The sequence below is a fragment of the Sinohyriopsis cumingii genome, chromosome 15, assembly GCF_028554795.1.
Source record: "Sinohyriopsis cumingii isolate HCF-2022 chromosome 15, ASM2855479v2, whole genome shotgun sequence".
Classification (NCBI taxonomy): Eukaryota; Metazoa; Mollusca; class Bivalvia; order Unionida; family Unionidae; genus Sinohyriopsis; species Sinohyriopsis cumingii.
The window spans coordinates 2,610,912-2,630,775 of NC_142975.1; the positions used below are offsets into that span (position 1 = coordinate 2,610,912).

At 33.2% G+C, this 19,864-nt stretch overlaps 1 protein-coding gene across 4 annotated transcripts in view; it reads left to right on the top strand.

The window, feature by feature from the left end:
• LOC149781125 (serine/threonine-protein kinase/endoribonuclease IRE1-like) overlaps positions 1-19,864 on the top strand; it is a 75,037-nt gene that overhangs the window by 2,605 nt on the left and 52,568 nt on the right. Inside the window, exons 2-6 of one of the 4 annotated variants that reach the window (XM_089935231.1) lie at positions 7,290-7,378; positions 13,804-13,918; positions 16,635-16,691; positions 16,883-16,948; positions 18,712-18,777. In XM_089935231.1, the coding sequence (XP_089791357.1) occupies positions 13,889-13,918; positions 16,635-16,691; positions 16,883-16,948; positions 18,712-18,777 (219 nt within the window). In that variant the 5' untranslated portion in view covers positions 7,290-7,378; positions 13,804-13,888. The remainder of the gene's footprint in view (positions 1-7,289; positions 7,379-13,803; positions 13,919-16,634; positions 16,692-16,882; positions 16,949-18,711; positions 18,778-19,864) is intronic. The other 3 variants (XM_089935232.1, XM_089935233.1, XM_089935234.1) reach the window with 3 other exon arrangements.

Consider the following 19,864-nt stretch of genomic DNA (forward strand, 5'->3'; position numbering starts at 1 on the left):
TGATCTCTTGGTTTACATCATTTTTTTCCTCACTAACTTGCGCTATTCCCAGCTTTCAAATAAATGTTCTCTGCCCATGTCAGAACTTCATTATCGTTCCCTTATTACTCCATGCTCTAGTTTCTATTATTGTTTTTGCGAAAGTGTGCCCTGCGTAAATATAGTGTTATTGCAATTTATCTCGCTTCAAGAATAATGAAAATGTTTATTTTTTGACAGCTGTAATCATTGCAGTTAATGGATGCTGAAGAACAATGAGACAAAATTCTAAATTCTTACGGTTCTTTTGTTATTGATTTAGACTGTTGCATTTCTATAAATGTTGATTATATTTTTCCATGAAATAACTTGAGTTATATCTAGGAAGGATGTTTGTTTCTTTAAAATGCACAAATGTCAACTACGCTTGAACAGACAGGTGCACGTACAAGTCTATTTGATGATTATTCAAATTGTATCTGCTTGAACGGTTGAAAATTTTAGAGTATGCAATTAGGAGAAATATCGATGTTAGACACTTTGCATGTATATGACATTTGTGGCTCTCATCTATCTGCCTGTCTGTCTATATCTCTGTTTGTCTCTCTCATTTCATGCATGAATGAATGTCTGTTCGCATATGTATATTACATAAACATACGTCTGGTCAAAACGAGTATATAATGGAACAATGATTAAAAGAGTGACTAACTGATAGATAAAGACAGCAAATATAAAAATTTGTGACTATCTATTTATTATTGACTTGTAGAGTATGTTCTTACAAAAAGTCCCTTTTTAAATCATACTGTCTGCAATTTTGCATCCGCTCACGTGGATCAATATTGTTTTAAAAGGCGAACAAAAGTAATTGGGCGGAATCTGGGAACTAATTGGATCTTTTAAACTTACATATTTGATGCAAGGAAAGTTTTAAAGAATTAAACTGATTTTAAGAAGGCTGTTCCAGATAAATTTGCTGATGGCAATCAGAAATGTTATCTAAAGACCCCAGCACATCTGAGGGTTATTACAAAGTGTCAGCATAAGTAAAGAAAAATCATACAGAATGTTATAGCATGCACCGCCCGTTACGCCATGTTTCAAATTTTGAGAAAACCAGCGTGGAACGTAAATAATTAAATATTAGGCTGAACGAATGCATGTTTATATTTGACTGGACACAGCGCAAAAAATATGTATATGATGAAATAATTTTTGTGATTTTTTAAAGCTGGAAGAATCCTTTCCCTGCCACCAAAAAGAAAATGAAACAAAAAGGTCATTGGGCATGTTAATTAATCGGAATATTGTACGATATTTACAACCAAATATGATTAAATGTTCCATCTGCATTAATTACACGCCTTTATCTTTATGATATCCAATGTAATTATTGTTTTGTTAAGTTCCTCTGAATACATTATTTATACGGTGTTCGATTTTTAAAAACTGTTCTGGTTTAACATATTTAGCATTACAGATTAGCTGAGGTATCAAAATCGTGTTATAATTGTTTTATCGATCTCGTGTTATAACGTCTTAACTCGTATTATAAACGAACTATTAGCCTTGAGGAAAAAAAAACTGCGAAAATAGGATATATCAACGTCTGAAAAATGCAAATTTTTGAAATGGTTTTCATTAAAGTTATGCAGCCAAAAATGTGTAATAAATGTTTAAAATCGGAGAGCAAGGTGAAATATTCCTACAAATATATTTGAAATTATGGATCGTGAATCTATATCATCAGGTATGGACAGTTTATTTAATTACATTATTTGATATTTAAGTATGGAAAGTAAATATTATTTAATTATCTGATATAATGTAAGTATGGACACTGAATCTAATTATCTGATTTTATGTCTATTATTATTATCCTAGTATGAACAAAAAATGTTTGACAGATATAATTTATTTATTGGTTTAATCATAATGATCTATATATAGTACAGCTAAGATTCCTTCCTTTGTTGACTTTATGTTTCGCTAACCAGGTGTGGAATGGTGAGCTATCCGGAACTGGAAAGTGTATGGGCATGCGCATTGGAGATAAGTGATGGGTAATTTTAGGCATTACGATCAGTAACTCCGTTGCAACCGTGAAACCCTTTGTAGAAGAGTATCTTGTGCTTGTTTGAAACAGAACATGGCGGTTCTAGATATTTTACAAATTACAGCTTTTGTTCATATTTACACGCATGATTCTGCGGTTAAATGAGATTTATTTAAGAGTTGTACAGTCTATATAAATTAATTTCACTCATAATTGATACCTGTTATGGAATAATTCTTTCAAATATGGAGCAATATATTCCAAGTGCAAGTGTGAATAATTTTGTCACATGTAGAAATAAATATATTTCTGCGAAGTCTGAAATTGTGCTTTATTTACGTTTCAATGTATTGGTGACGGCCTTTTATTTTAAACAAATTAACTGAAAACCATGCAGTAGAATACAAATTTTTGTTGATTTAAAGGTGTAGCAGATAAAATCAGTTTACTTGAAGCATGACAAATGTTTTGAACTGAATCTTTGGGGCAATATCTCTGTTCGCCTGCAGACGTTCATCTAATCAACTTGTTGTAACTATTAATAAATCTTTTTCTCAAAACACCAATCCTATTTTTATTTCAGTTCAAAATATCAAAGTTATAAATGAGAGGCATAAAAGTTAAAAAGACCAAACTGCATTTCGGTACATAATATGAAGACACATGCCATCGCTGTGGACTCGCAAAATGGCACACATTGAGTTTTGTACTTATCGCACTGCCGGATCAACTAAAGTCCTTGACTAGTTTAAAAAATATGTGCGTATATGTCTTTGCTGAAATGGACTTCTGTTGAATTTACAGTGATAAAATGGAACTAAACAACTAAACATACCAGTATGGAATTGAAAAGATGTAAATGGGACCATTCATCATTATTATTGAATTGTTTTTATTTTGCATTATCATGTACTCTGAAGAAAATCATTACTCCGAGTGCAACAGTTCATCAGATTGTCAAAAAGATGTATATAACTATAGTTTATTTTTAAAATTTTGTAGCCGTGTTACTTTATTGTTGCCCTATCTCTGTTTTGATGTCTTATGTCTTAGAACAACTCAAACTAAGCTAGGACGTTTGCCTTCATTTGATCTAGGTGTTATTCAACCATATGATCCTTCTCTCTCTCTCTCTCTCTCTCTCTCTCTCTCTCTCTCTCTACCATATATATATATATATATATATATATATATATATATATATATATATATATATATATATATATATATATATATATATTACATTAATACAACCAGACCTAAACAACTAAATCCATTAGTCACCACCAATGGATTTAAATCATTAGATACGTATATAGCTATGTTCGTATCTTCATATTTCAATTTGGGTATCATTAATATTAAGTTCTATTTGTGTCTCTCCATTATGCGTCCATCTTACTCTGTTTTTCTTCTAGTTTAGTCAATATTTGATATATTATATTCTGTTTAGGTCTGGTAGTATTTATTTCTCCGATCAGTCACTTTGGTTCCATTTTGGATCTGTGTATATCAGATTGAATCAGGTGATTTATGTTTGAATTTATCTTTAGTTTTGGTATGTGGTTTCATTTAACATCATTTACTCATCCTAATTTATTTAACTGCCTGTAAACGTTTAAAAAAAAGTGGAAATCGTGTGGCATCATTGTAGGCACAGGAATTATTTGATCCAATTCTTTGCTTAATACGTCTCTTTCGTAAGATATTTGTGTTAATTGTGATTTTTCTGTATATATCATTTACCGTTAGGAAAAAGCTGTAACAGTTCAGAATTATCTCTACATAACACATATCAAATCATATTTATTTAGTGACCTGACAAAAACTAATATTGAAACAACATAGGAAACCCATGAAAAACTTGTTCGCTAACATAACAGTTGATGGCTTACATATCCTTGAAAATAAACACCGTTTAATAATTCTAACCCGTTACAGTTTACATATTAACCCTACAGAATCATACTTAATATCTCCGGTTTTTTTATCGTCCACATATTTATAGCTATGACGGTTCTAACGATGTTTTACCCAACTTGTCAGATTTATTCTACAAAGACATGTCCTCCAAGTATCCGTGTGAGATACCTTTGGACATATATGACATTGAATGCAATATCGTCGTCTTTAACTTACTAAATCGTTGTTCATCCTCCTGCTTTATACACATTGGCTAAATGCCGATATTTAACAAAGAGATTCTTCACTGTGTCATTAAAATTTAGTATCATCCGTCACATATTCATGTATATTTACAAGTTTTGAATCGTAAAATTAAAAGAACATTTTAAGCCATTGGTTTTCGTTCGAATCCTTTACCTTCTATTTTGAACCTCTTGTAATCTCCAATTACAAATTGGTAAGAAATAAAATATTTTTAAAGTAAAGACATATCTTAAAAACTGATCCTGTCATAATAAGAGTCGAAAAATACGTTCACGAACTGAAACAGTCGCAATCGGCATGGACCTTGCCAAGTGTTTACATGTAAATAGCTTTAGGCTGTAAGTTTAACGTGAAGATCAGAAGAAAGGTTGAGATTCGAATTGTTTAGATTAAACGGTTATATTTAATTTATCAGAAACAGTGTACATATTTAGAAAGTTTGGTACACGTAGCGGCCTTGCTACGTTTGTGACGATCTGAGTATGCATTAGGTCAATATGTGTCTCCTTTTGTGTTAATTGCATCCATTTGTGTAAAGTGCGTCGTCCTGTGATGTTTTATCAAATCCTCGTGGCATATAAACAAAAACGAGTAGAACAGCTTGAATCCGACCTCTCTCGTTTGTGCCTGGATTTTTAAGTGTATTAATATAATAAGTATCACTTATCATTGACAGTGTTAGAAATTTAGTTAATCGCTCCGGTGGCCTAGTGGTTAGAGCGTCCGCCTCGGATGCGGGAGGTCGTGGGTTCGATCCCCGGCCGAGTCATACCAAAGACTTACAAAAAACGGTACTAACAGCTGCCTCGCTTGGCGTTCGGCATTAAGAGGTTAGTGTTAGGACTGGTCGGCCCGGTGTCAGGATAATGTGACTGGGTGGGACATCATGCTAAATGTCTGCGGCATGATGCCCCTGTGCTAGACATCACTATAAACTGCCACACTGCAGACATCGTAGCGATATGACTGAAAAATTGTTAAAGCTACGTTAAAAATCCAAATCACATCACATCACAGAAATTTAGTTTATGAAATCACATATTTGTATCTCAGCTTATGAGTGACTTTAAGTTTGGCTAGCCTCTCAACGGTTTGCAAAACTTTAAACTATTTTGGTGATAAGTCTTTGTCCTATCTTGTGCTCTACAAAACGACATACCAGTTCTTTCAGGTGGAAATTCTGTTGTAGTGGATCACGGTCGTTTTTTCCATTTGATAAACGTTTACAAATGGCAATAATATGCATACATCAAGCAGATCAACATCACAGTCTATATGAGAGTGTTACGTAATCTTGGCCATTTTGAAAACGTATCGGAATGACTCTCACACCTTCATGATTTTCACCTTATATAATATACTAAATCAGACATTAAAAAATCATAATTTCTGATCAAAGTTTCTTGACCTTTATGGTATGTATTACTAATTTGTTTTACAGTCAACAGAAGCATATGTCAACCTAAAGACTTTGAATATTAAACATTGTATTATGTTAATGAGCATGGAGACCAGTCTCTGTAAGACTGCAAAGTAAAGGTGATAGCAAACTATAGTTTATTGAGCATGCGTACTAGCTACTAACTATTCCACCAATAATATTTTGTTATGCCTATGGATGGCTGAAACATACGAGAGGAGGGGGATAGACGGAAAATTACAAAACTAGCTCATCATGAGCTGATCCCTATTGTTAACAAAGGGTGTGCAACATGCATCGTAAGATGATAAGTAACGGCATCTGTAAATCATCAAAAAGAAAGAAATAAACGTTATTCGTCTATGTTTACAAGTAATCATTCGTTTTGGGAACATTAATCCTTAAATAGGAATTTTGAATTTGCATAGAAATTTTGTATGCAATTTACATGAGTAACAATTATGTTTATATACTGTCAGCTCATTAAAATTGTTATTTCTAGCAATGTTAGGCCAATACTTGACTCCTTTTGACCATTTTATTACTTTAAAATATTGAAAGCCAGTATTAACTTATGGTCTCAATGTTATTATCTGACATAAACGTTCTACAAAAATCTATCCGACTGGAGGGGAAAAGTCGATATTTATTTCGTTGCGGATATTGAAAAAAAACAATATATCTTTATTTATATTAGAAATGGTAGTAACTGTATATTATTTTCCAGCAAAACACTGTTGCAGCTAATGTTATGCTGTCACCGTGTAAGCCCAGCTAAGTTTCTAATGGAAGCACAAATTAACAGTGTCACTCTTGTCAATGAAATAACAATTTACACGAAGGAGGCCACGACAATTTGCTTGTACAATCCTGATATCTTTTCTCTGTTGGCAGAATAAGAAGTAGATACATTGTAGTAACTTCGACCAGACCGATTTTCTGGGAGTTCCTTAATCTGAATAAGGAGAAACCTTAAACCTTTCATAACCAAACCGGATATTTACAAACCTTGCATAACCAAACCGGATATTTACAAACCTTGCATAACCAAACCGGACATTTACTAACCTTGCATAACCAAACCGGATATTTACAAACCTTGCATAACCAAATCGAATATTTACAAACCTTGCATAACCAAACCGGATATTTACAAACCTTCATCACAGTAATGTCAATAATTCTTCTTCGTTATTAATAATACTACCACTGTCAATGATATATAAAACTAATAATAATAATAATAATAATAGTAACAGTTAGAAATAAATTGATACTAGTATTTACTCAGTTCGATAATAGTAGCACAAAATTAATATTATTAAACTTGTCGTTGTTTTTGTGATTATCAGAATACAAAAGATAGACTCCAAATCATGACAGTCAAGTCAATAATTACCGAAGAATTCATATGAAGAAGGTTTCATGGCAGAAAGAACAATGCTTATCCTGAGAAAAATAATTGATGAGGAAATTAATTAAACAATGTTCAAGCTTTTAAATATTAGTAATAGGACATAAATTATGTCCCCGATTAATACTGAAAAGCATGCTTCAGTGTTCAATGATGATGAAAAGTCTAAATGTTCAGTCTCTTTTAGGACAGAATTTCAAACAAACAGTGGAAAGGCTATGTGTCTAAACATTTGCTTTCTATTTCAGACAATTCCTTGAAAAGCCCGTGAGCACATATTGAATCTGGCAATTAAACAAGTGATATGTACCCTTCATTCGAATGGCAATAGGCTTCGGTAAGTCGCTTGTTGGAGAATAATATCTAAACAGGTACTTTGTCGGGAGACTGTGAGTTATCCTTGATCTTTAACAACGCGTTAAGTTTCACATTTTTGTCGCCAGTCTTTGTATTGTGTATAACCGCAAGAACAATTCAACCTTTCCTACGTATCTTTTGTTTGAACGTGTACTACAGTCTTGTGTATAGAATATATCAGATTTCACATGTACGTGTTATATACTGTTCATACCCATATAACTTTTGTAATTTCAATGAGCATCGTGCTCTACAATCCATCATTCTTCGCGATCCTTCATTTTTGCTATTGGTGGCCTGTGGCACATATGAATAGTAAATAAGTGAGATAGGCTTATCGCTACGTGGTAGACTTAAGAATTCATCCCTGCTGTGGATTTGGTCTTACAGTTCAAACGACCACTGACACCTCATTTGCATACTAAAACACAACGCGACACCCAACACCCATTTGGAGATTCCACTCCCTGTGTTATATGCTGTTCTTCTGATATAGTTGATATGTGCATCAAATGGTCTTAATTGGTGTTGGAATGGAATACAACATGGTCTTAATTGGTGTTGGAATGGAATACAACATGGTCTTAATTGGTGTTGGAATGGAATACAACATGGTCTTAATTGGTGTTGGAATGGAATACAACATGGTCTTAATTGGTGTTGGAATGGAATACAACATGATCATTTTGATTTTAAATGATATGGCTATTATGCATCGTTAAATACTATTCTCGAAATCTTGGATAGAATTGTTGCAACATTATTTATGTTCAATGAAGTGTCATTTTCGAGTGCATTTGCACTTGTTTTACCTCTGACTGTATTTTAGATCTTTCAGAAACCTGAACCTAGGGGTCATTAATCCCTATCATGTTTCAGGACATTTTAGCAACAAAATGTTGAAACTTTGGATGAAAATATGACATTTAAACAAAAGTGATTCGATGTCTTAGACTAAATATACATATATTTCCAGGTCATCTGGTCATAAAGACAAGACAGTTTGTTTCGACGTTGCTGCGCCGTCTGTCAAGTGTTATGCGTCCGTTATTTTTGGCTAGTTTCAACTGATCTCGAAAACAAGTGGACTAATTTCAATCAAACCTGGCATTGACTATCGTAGAATAAAATTCATTCGAGTGTATACAAAAGTTGCGGAAAAGCCATCAAATATAGCCACCATTATTAAAACCGGAACTACACCTTCTCAAGAACTTCTCCCCATAATTTGACAAGATCAGAAAAAGATAATTGCATATAGAGGTATTTCAATTTTGTAGAAATGAGACCGATCTGCCATCAAATACACCTGATATTACTAAAGACGGCAAAATCTGTAAGCGAGTTCTGGAAATTGCTCTTCAGATTTGGACCAGATGTAACAGAAAAAAACCTTCGACTTTTCTACTAATGGCGCCGGTTCACGATCAAATATGACCGCCATTAGAACAACCTATACATTACATTTATTCAGGTATTCAATCTAAAGAACAGAATCACCGCTCCGGTGGCCTAGTGGTTAGAGCGTCCGCCTCGGATGCGGGAGTCGTGGGTTCGATCCCCGGCCGAGTCATACCAGACACTTACAAAAATGGTACTAACAGCTGCCTCGCTTGGCGTTCAGCATTAAGAGGTTAGTGTTAGGACTGGTCGGCCTGGTGTCAGGATAATGTGACTGGGTGGGACATCATGCTACATGTCTGCGGCATGATGCCCCAGTGCTGGGCATCACTATAAACTGCCACATTGCAGACATCGTAGCGACATGACTGAAAAGTTTTTAAAGCTACGTTAAAAATCAAAATCACAAAGAACAAAGAACAGAATCAAATTAATTATACCATTATCAACAAAAATAGGAAGATAAACATCAATTAACCTGAGTTGTGTTCGCATTGTGCACGAGTGCAAAACATTCAAAACATTTGAGTTGCTACCCGTTTTAGCATTTATTCTTTGTTGTGTTCCGTACGCAACAAAAATTGTATGCTGATTGATACGAACATTCTTAAATACATCAGATAGATGTGGAACCTTGTCTTTGTGCATGTGTGTGTGTTTGTGTGCTTGCTTGAAACCTAATGTCTGCTTACAATTACGAAACTCTATATTTCACTAATACAAATCTGTTTTATGTATCAGGAGTCAGTACGCTCTTGAGCATGCCCAAATGAACACCTGCACACAGCGGACATTTAGTCAGAGTGAAACTCTGTTGACAATGGACGACTGTTTATAGACTTACAGACGCATAATTACAACTGCACTTGACTATAATGGTAATTCATATTTTGGATTTGACATAGTTAACTATCACTTTATGTGATTCTGATTAATCAAAATAAGTCAATGAAATGCATACGTAGTATTCTATTTGCTGATTGGTTGAGACCCTGTGAAAATTTTCGTTACCTTGCATTCTGAATTATTTTTGTTTTACTATTACTGTCAACATTTTGACATCCATTTGTCAAACCCATTGCCAAAAGGGAATTGGGAGGAGAAAGGTCATGTCTCTGATTATGGTCCATTTACCTAAGATGGGTCTATACGCTGTGTATAGCCAATCATGCGCTGAAAAGGCTGTTGAACCACAAACAACAACAACAACAACAATTTAACCAAGAGAATTGATGACTTTAAACTGGCGTAGGGAGAGTGGTGAGTGATATACCTTCAACATTCACCCATATACAAGATGGCCTAAAAGTTAACTTATAGGACTAAACTGACCTGTGTTCACAGAAGAATGTGGACATGAACTGGTGTTCCATCTTGGAGAACGTTATCAAACTAATGCATGCATACGCGGTAAAATAGCTCCAACGTGCTAATGTTTCTTTCAATGGGATGCAGTTTATACTCTAAATACTCTAAATAAAATGTGCCTATGTCTACTGTTCCAAATCGAATACCACAAATATCTGGTCACAAATAAATTACTCTAAATCAGGAATACATACCCTCATAAATCGATCCATCAATTTGAATGTTTAGTAGTAGAAAATAAACTCTTTCGCTGTTTCTCTAACCGAACTTGTATAGTCTTACTATTTAACATGATGCTTAAACTTGAATACACAGCTCAGTACAGTAGACATACTGTGTCTGTGTGGAAAATATGTCTTTTATTTTTTCGGAAGTATAGTTGCTGTTTGAATTATAATTATTAAAAAAATATATAATAAGTGTTACTGATTGAACAACTGAGCAAAGAATCCACAAAAGCAAGGGACTATTTGAAACGCGCAATATATTAAAGGTGCAATATTTGAGTCAGAATGACCAAAACCATTTTTTCTTCTTTCTTTGCTAATTATTTCAATTTATAAAACACTATGTGATAAACGCAGTCTCAGATGGGTATTGATTAATATTTAATTTATGAAACTCGTTGAATAAAATCCAGCTATTGCTCGAAAGGCCCTCAGAAACTAGGTATTATTCAACCAGTGTCGGAAATTCAACAGTAAGTCAATACCCGTTTGAGATCATATATTTATCTTTGGTTAATTGGGTTGCCAGTGTTATTTAATGTATTTCTTCTGGCTTTTTGCTTGCATCGATACTCTGATTTTTTTTATATATTTGCTTAAAGATATAAAAAATATACCTTTTAAAGTTACTTATTCCACAGTTTTATTTAGATTACATTTTTAGCTTCAAAAATTTCCGTCCATTAATGTACTTATTCGTAATTGTTTAAAAATATGAGGAACATAGACACAATGAAAAACATGTTTGAACAGGAAAAAGACACATGTAAACACGGAAATTAACGATTAGACCGATTGTTGCTGTCATTGATCGGAAGGAGATAAATGTATACATACAATGGTTGGCAAAAATCCACAATATATCTCCGACTCTGAATATGTCTGTGATTACCTTTGGCAATTAAATTATAATTATTTAGATTTATATATATATATATATATATATATATATATATATATATATATATATATATATATATATATATATATATATGCACACTATACAAGTGTTACTAGGAGTTACAAGAACTTTCAAGGTTATAGAGACCATTCACAATTAGAACAAATTGCGTTATTCTTAGTATTGTTGAATATAACATATATTGCTTGTTTTCAGTTCAATAAAAATATTGTTTAACCCCAAACTAGCATAAAATAATGAAATAACGGATATCAGATATATTATTTAGTCAATATGATTTTTAAAATGAATCGATCCCAGGTAGTGGTGCGAGACTGTCTCTTCTTTTGTTTTCATTGTAAAATATCTATAAAAAGTGATTTCTAATTTATTTCATTATTTATACCTTTGTATCAAAATTCCGGTCTTAAATGAGTTTGACCAACTTTGGCACAAATGTTCGGGCATAAGGGTTTTCGATACTCTATCAATGATGGTGCTAGACCGTCAAATATGGATGAAGATGCATAAGGGCTTTCGATGCTATATCAATGATGGTGCTAGGCCGTCAAATATGGATGAAGATACACAACCTTCTGAGAAAAATTAACTAAATGTTTTCATAAAATGTCAAAATAATTCATTCTACTGGTCCATATTCCTTGCGTCTGCATTTGGCTTTTGTGAAGAGTTCAGTCAAAGTGGGGTCTTTTGTTGAACTCCTGGCTCTTGCACGTTTATTTACAAACGATTTTTAGTACAATTAAGCAAATACGATTCGGTCTTTTTGTATTCTCGTCTAGATAACCTCAGTAAAGTTTTAAGTTATTACAGTAAGTTTCATTACTTTGCACATTTTTAAAAACTTTGATCGAGTGAAGGGCAAATAGTGTGTAAATTTACCTTAAATCAGCATTAAAACAATATTCCTATTCAGAGATTATCTGCATTGTTGACTATTTAGTTAGTGTGTTTGAGAATTCCCTGAGTTGTACTTAGTTTCTCGAAGCCACATAACTGATTTACAGTTTTAAAAATCAAGCAGTTGGAACAAAGTTTATGTTAAAAAGTTGCTAAATATAATTTCCTATCCTCAATATTCCTATCCTCAGGGCCAGAGTAAAACGTGTACGATAAAAACAGAGTTCTTTATATACTTAGGCAATTCTTCATCAAAATAATGATCACTTAAATTTGAAATACTGTGAATTTGCCATGTTTTGTGGTGTACCTGTTTTCCTGTACTGAGTAGTTGATTAAATCAAACGACCCAACGTGTATGGATATGTCCTTGGAAACAATAGGACCCTCTCCCAATCCACTAAAGTACTTAATATTGCAATATCGTTTTCGAAAACCCAAAGAAAATTGTTACACATACACAATGCTTAATTCACGGTAGTCCAATGTCATTTTAACTGAGAGACATTCAAAGGAAAACGTGCAACTCGTCTCTTTTGTATCAACGTGAATATTGCCAACTGATACTTCCAAAATTATGCCAAATTGCTAATGATGATTTAAAGGACGGTATGTATTTTAAGGATCGAAAGTTGGAACCAGTGCCCGATACATATTTATTTCTTGCATAGGTCATTTAGATTCTCAAATAGTTGTACCTTATGAAATAGTCCACCTATATTGGAAAAAACAATTATATACTAGTAGGTCAGGCTTGGCCTCAGCTTTAGTCCCGGTATATTCTGCGTCATATTTTGAATCAATGTATTTCAATTCCAATTAGGTTTAAATGATTGAGTTTAATCATATATGTCCTTTAGACACGCCAAGTCTTTGTGGAGGAATGATGGTCTGTAGTGAAATTACAGACTTAATTTGGCAATTCGTTGTTTAAATGAAAAGACGTCATAAGGATGTCTTCCAAATAAACATATATAGGCTGCTTTATATGAGGACAGATTCAAACTATAAAACACTATCTATCGAGGCATACTGTATATCTTTCGTCCAAATAAATTTGAAGCAATCCACTGCTAGATCAAGCTGAGAACAAGGTGACGGTTCCACAGGGTTTCAAATCTGTAAGAATAAACTAGATGGTGTAGTATTTTTCGGCACAGAATTGGTTAAATTGTTTTCTCATTATGCATCAATGACATACTCATTGTAATTGATTCAGATATTTAGACTTTTTGCTTTCGTTTAAATCTCATTTAGTAGTATTTTATAATAATATTAATTGTGTCCAAACTAGTCAGCTGACCTTTTAAAAATCATTAGTTCAGCACAATGTACCGCACGTGCTTGCACCATTTCCTGATGTTGATGCATGCTTTTCCAGCTTTAGTGAATTTTGGATATATTGGGGACACATGTAGATATATTTTAAATGCTTGAAATTCTCAGCCCTTATTTACGAGATTGTAGTTTTAATGTACTTTGTTTCGTTTAACTGTTTCTTCTCTTGTCAAATCGTAAGAAATGGAGCTGAGTGTGACTTGAAAAGAATGGTACAGTGTATTAAATGCTTCTGTTCACAATTTTCAGCAGTGCTTCCTACAATTCAGTTATATTAGCAACCATAATCTAAACAAGAAAACATACACTGATTGTCGCATGATTGCAGGGAGCCATGTATGTGAACAGTCAAAGTAGCAGAGAAGTAAGTACTATCTCGTTCCTCTATAGAGTCTGAATCTTCATTTTCATGATCAGTGCTCCCACAGGTCAAAATAAGGGAAGATAATGCGATGATCAATTTGCTCAATTATACAAGTTTACATATGATCAGTTTGGTGTAGGATGATATGAGCTCTAATTGGCGGAGATTGTTACTTGTCGCACACCATTCAAGAAAATATATTTTTAAAAACACATGAGCGGCTTCAAATATGACCACATTATTCAAAATAGCAAAACAAATAATTGACAACGTCTTAAAATTAACTGTCCAGAATTTAAGCAAATTTTAGAGGAACATCCTGACATGGAAGCTTTTTGTTCTTATGCGAAATAATATTTAATCCATAACATATATCTGGACTATGATGTCTAGGAAACGAGATCCCCAAAACAAAATAACAACAAACAATAAACTAAGCACACAAACAAACATGTTAAGATTTACTTTTCCTCCAAAGCCTTATTTTACGAGTATGTGGTCATAAACTAAGTAACAGAATAAAGCTTACACCAACACTTTTGTAAAATTCGACAAATAATTTATTTTGCTAGAATGCAAAGTGAAAATATGAAACGAATTAACAGTATTGTGAAGTAAGTCCCAGATAGTCATTAATGTTCAATTACAGTCCAAAAGTATTACGTTCCAACTCAATTCCCAATAAATTCCGATTTTAAATGTGTCGAAGTGCTAATTTGCTAATTTACCAATGTCCTGGTTTACTAGTGGTCTTTAGATGTACCACAACAATATAAGCGAAAATATCCTTGTCTAAATTCACTAATTCCAAATTAATGTTTATGTCCATGAATAACTTTGATGAGCACTTTATATTTACAGTAAATAATATTTTGAAAGAAATATATCCACCCAAATGAAAAACTATAAACAATAATAAGAATGATTCTGCTTTGGATGTTAAGGCAGAAATTAATAACGTATATGTAATCGAGATTATATGCCCCTCCACGTGACTTCGGCCCCGGTATCAATTTCCAGGAAATACTTTATCAATTTAATGTAATTTTCCATTCTAGAAGTTTCTAAGATCAGAAGCAAGACTGTGTCTTGACCTCAGGTCGAAGTAACCATGTTTACTAATAATAGTTAATCCACAATCATGGAGAAAATTTTAGCTATATATTATGTTGTTTACAAAATAAAGGGACCGCTCCAGTGGCCAAGTGGTTAGAGCGTCCGCTTATAATATTGGAGATCGCTGGTTCGAACCCCGGCCGAATCATACCAAAGACTTACAAAATTGGTGCAAACAGCTGCCTCGCTAGGTGCTTAGCATTAAGTGTTTAGTGTTAGGATAATGTGACCCGGTGGGACACGATGCTACATGTATGCGGCATGATACCCCGGTGCCTGACATCACTATAAACTGCCACACTTTAATTTTTCAAAAAATGTTAAGGCTACGTTGTAAATCCGAATCACACACACACACACGCACACACACATACACACACAATATATGTTACTGGTCACCATTAATTTGATCTTCGACAAGTCAAGTGCAACATACAGATGTACGTAATATGACCACTGAGACAAGCCAACAAATTATGCAAAATAAATATATATAACACTAGAACAAGTGCATACCTTCATTTAAGATGACAGAAAGCATACAACAAACTTAGATTACCATGCAAAATGATGATAAATCAGTTAGACCAGCGTGAGACAGTTGAATGAGATCTCAATGGCACTTCAGCTAATTATTGAGTTGATTCAGCTTTATTGGACAAAGTTTTTAAGATTCTAAGTTGGTGTGGATACAGTGTGTGCATATTTATAATAAATGTTAAACTATATAATTAGATGGTTTATTTGTAAATTTATCTCGTGAACAAATACTTTTCAGCAAACAGTCCGATATACCTGAAACAAAAATATTTCGTAATCCTCAACCGCTCTACTATTCCCGTGGCTCAAGCTCAAGGTCAGATGAACGGAAATTGCAATTCTGAATTATTTCTTGTTGTCAAGAGGATTCCGTTTCAATCACTGAATATATTTAAATACAATTACAGTATATCCAGGTACTTATCATGACTAGGTTGTGTGTAATGTACCATATGCAATGCTACTTGTCTCAAGGTCAAGATAAGATTAAGGGAAGATGCAATCATGTCACTTGTATCCTTGCATTCATTTCAAAGCACCGACTATATTTTTGCTACATTATATACCGTGATCAGACGTGTACCGCATCCATGTCCACACACTTCTTCAGTGTAAATATACCAAGAATAAAAGTAACTGTCTCGATTATAACTTCTGAACCACTGGAGATATTGTAATGAAACCTGATCCATATCATTAGTCCAAATGTCTCATACCATAGCAAAGTCACCTGTCTTAAAAGGAACGTTAAGGCAAGGGATAATTAAAATCAGTGACCTCTGTTAGCATACAAGGAAAACTGTTAAGCAAATGAATATATTTTAATGAAACCTTCTCAGTTAACATATAATGACTTGAAAGTGCGATGTAAATTAGCTGTGGTATCCTATGCCTCATGGCGAAGGTCACACCAAGGAACAGTGTTAGTAAATAGTCTCCTTACTCAGAGTCAAATTGTGCAGGCCTTGAAACACATTTATTTTGATAAACACTTTATCCAGATCCACATATTGTGACAGAAAACATAGATAATGAAAGATTGTCTTAATTGTTGTTGCAGGATGATCTTTTTGGAGGCAGTGATGACGAAGAATGTGAAGATGATGAGTATAATGAGGTAACCTTTTCATGATTAGATTTTACCAATAAATATCATATTGTTGTTGCAAAATATTTAAACTGAGGATCTGTATGTCACTTACTTATATCAAACAGTGCAAATTAATAATCTACGTTTGTATGTCGGAATTATAGATCCTACCGCTTGATTTACTTATTTGTTGCACAATGTTTTAATTGTTGTTGCAGGATGGTACTTCTGTAGGGAGTGATGACTCAGATGCCGAAGGATACAGAGATGATGAGTATAATGAGGTAACCTTTTCATGATTAGATTTTACTAATAAATATCATATTGTTGTTGCAAAATATTTAAACTGAGGATCTGTATTTCACTTGCTTGTTATATTCTTAATTATGTGAACTTTTAAAATATCAAACAGTGCAAAATGATGATCCACGTTTGTATGTCGGAATTATGGATCCTACCACTTGATTTACGTATTAGTTGCAAAATCTATGAAAATTTATTTTATAGTTGTCTTTCGTGTTTGCCGTTTTGACTTTAGCACACCTGTTACATGATCCTATGTTATGTACCTTCGTTTGTCACGTGTCGCTGGTCGTGTTTCGTCGTCCATTAAATTTTTTATTTACAATATTATATAACAAGTGGCTTACAAATGTGGATACCATTTTGCCAGAGGGCATTCTAGACCAGAGTCTCTCAAATTTCTTTTAAAATGATACATAATTGCCATCAAATGCAAATGGTGCTATCTTCTATACAAAAAATAACCCCATAAAATTAAGCAACCTCAACACAATTTGACTATATTTGAAAACAATAATCTTCATATAGGGTGCTTTTAAGTCTATTCAAAATATTTGAATCTGCCATTAAACAGGTCGGCTTCTACTAACTTGAAATACATTTACACCGTCATTCACAAATGCAGTTTAGCACAATAGGACCAGATTTTACAGAAAGGGCTTTATTCCAGAAGGGTTTGAAAACGTAAAGAAATGGCGCAAATCATCATTATATGTGACTACCATTACCTAAAATAGACTTTGCAATCGTTGGGCCACTAATTTATAGTGCAGCTGTATTCATACTTATTCTGCAAACATGGTATATAACAATGCAAGGAGAGATAACATCACGTCTGCACCGGTTTGGACTGAGGTGTGATAGTTGACAATTAATTCATATATCTTCGTGCGACTTTACTTGTAATCTAATGTGAACATTTTTCATTGCTCTGGATTTTACGGGGTTAGATTAAAATACCTGTATTTGTAATCACATGTCGACGGTCTGATTAGACATTTAAAACCTATGATTTTTCTGTTATTTAAACCTTATCACTTAACCTTTTAAAATAAGAAACGAACGTATTATAGAGTATAATTCACTTGCGGTAGACAAATACAATTGTTTAAATTGTTTCTGATTTTTTGATTGATATAACGACTATTAATTTTTTACAGAAACATTGTTAGCACAGTTAAGCAAAAACCAGTATTAATTTTGACAACTTTATTTACTTTTTTTTGCATAGATTATATGTTGTCAACATTTTACATATACACTTGACCTGATGAACAGGGGACAACCGTAAAATATTTTGTATCCTAATATATATATTTATTTACTGTAGCATATTAAACACGTACACGTTCATGACGTCACATTTATCGCACATACACACATGATCGAGCACAAACACCAAGCTGTGAGTAAAATAATTTTGATTTCAAAACTATGTTTGCTATGTTATCCAATGCGTCATGGCAAAGTTACACCAATGAACAGTGTTAGTGAATATTCTGTCTCCTTACATAGGCAAATTTTGTAATCCATTTAATTGCTTTCTATTGATAAAACTTTATACAGGTCCACATCGTGTCATATAATACTGAGATTTCCATCTCAAAGGTTAAAAGCATATTTAGGGAAGACGTCACGAGACAGTCATATCATGTACAGTTTGCGGGTACTATTATTTATGAATAGTAATTAATGACACGTGTACATCATAGATAATGAAAGATTGTTTTAATTGTTCTTTCAGGATGGTACTTCTGGAGGCAGTGATGACTCAGATGCCGAAGGATACGAAAATGATGAGTATAATGAGGTAAACTTTTCATCTTTAGATTTTACCAAACAATATTTTATTGTTTTTAAATAACAAAATTACGTATCTGTAGTTCACTCGCTCACTATATTCTTAATTATGTAAATTATTTAAATATAAAACATAGCAAATTAGCGATCTACGCTTGTATGTCGAAAGTATGGTTCCTACCACCTAATTTACTTATATACAGTAAAATGTACTGCACGTTAGTTTCGAATAGGCGGGCTTGCTTCCTCGACTGAATTTCATTTGTATTATTCGACGCCTGTTGGTTAGTACTTTTAAGGTTTTTATTAAAATATGCATTATTTACCTTACTCGTAGGAGTGCGATGTTGCCGAAACCTACGGGAAAAATTTTGCACATAAGAAAATTGCCAAAGGTAAACAAAAAAGAAGGAGCTAAAACCACAAAAAACAGCCGAAAAATAACCGATTTGAAAATCTCTCTGAATTGAATTTTCCTAATTTAAGTAATTGTATACCACCAAATGTTCTAAATGCTGAGTCTAACAACCATTTGTTGTCATAAGCCATTATCGGTTATTCATAGATTACCATTCCAGAAAAAGTGTATATAACAAATGAGTGCAACTGAATCATATTGAACATCATTTTCTTAAAAGAAGCTATAATATTGCTTTTTTGTAACCTCTCGATTTATAGTCCAAAATGAATAGGAGAATTGTTTGCCCAGTGTAAAGATAAGGGTTGGATTCTAATTTAATGTTCTGTGAGTAAGTTATTATTGTTTGCAAATAAATGAAGTTCATAAAAATTACAAATAAGCCAAAGTACTTTCAAATATCTATTTTTGAGAGTGTATTCAGCAAACCGAGTTAGAATATATTTAAATAATTGCAAAATAATTTCTTAGTTTAATTTCAGAGGTACAAGTGTCCCTTTCTTTATTTTCCATTGTTTTGCAAAATTGAACTACGATTTTATCTACGGATATAACCTTAAATTTCGTACATCTACCTTGATAAATGTTATATTAAAAAAAAACAGTTTACCCCAGATATTTGTTTAGTCTTGTCATCCATCTCCTTTTTTAGTTGATCCAACGTATTTTGAATTATCTC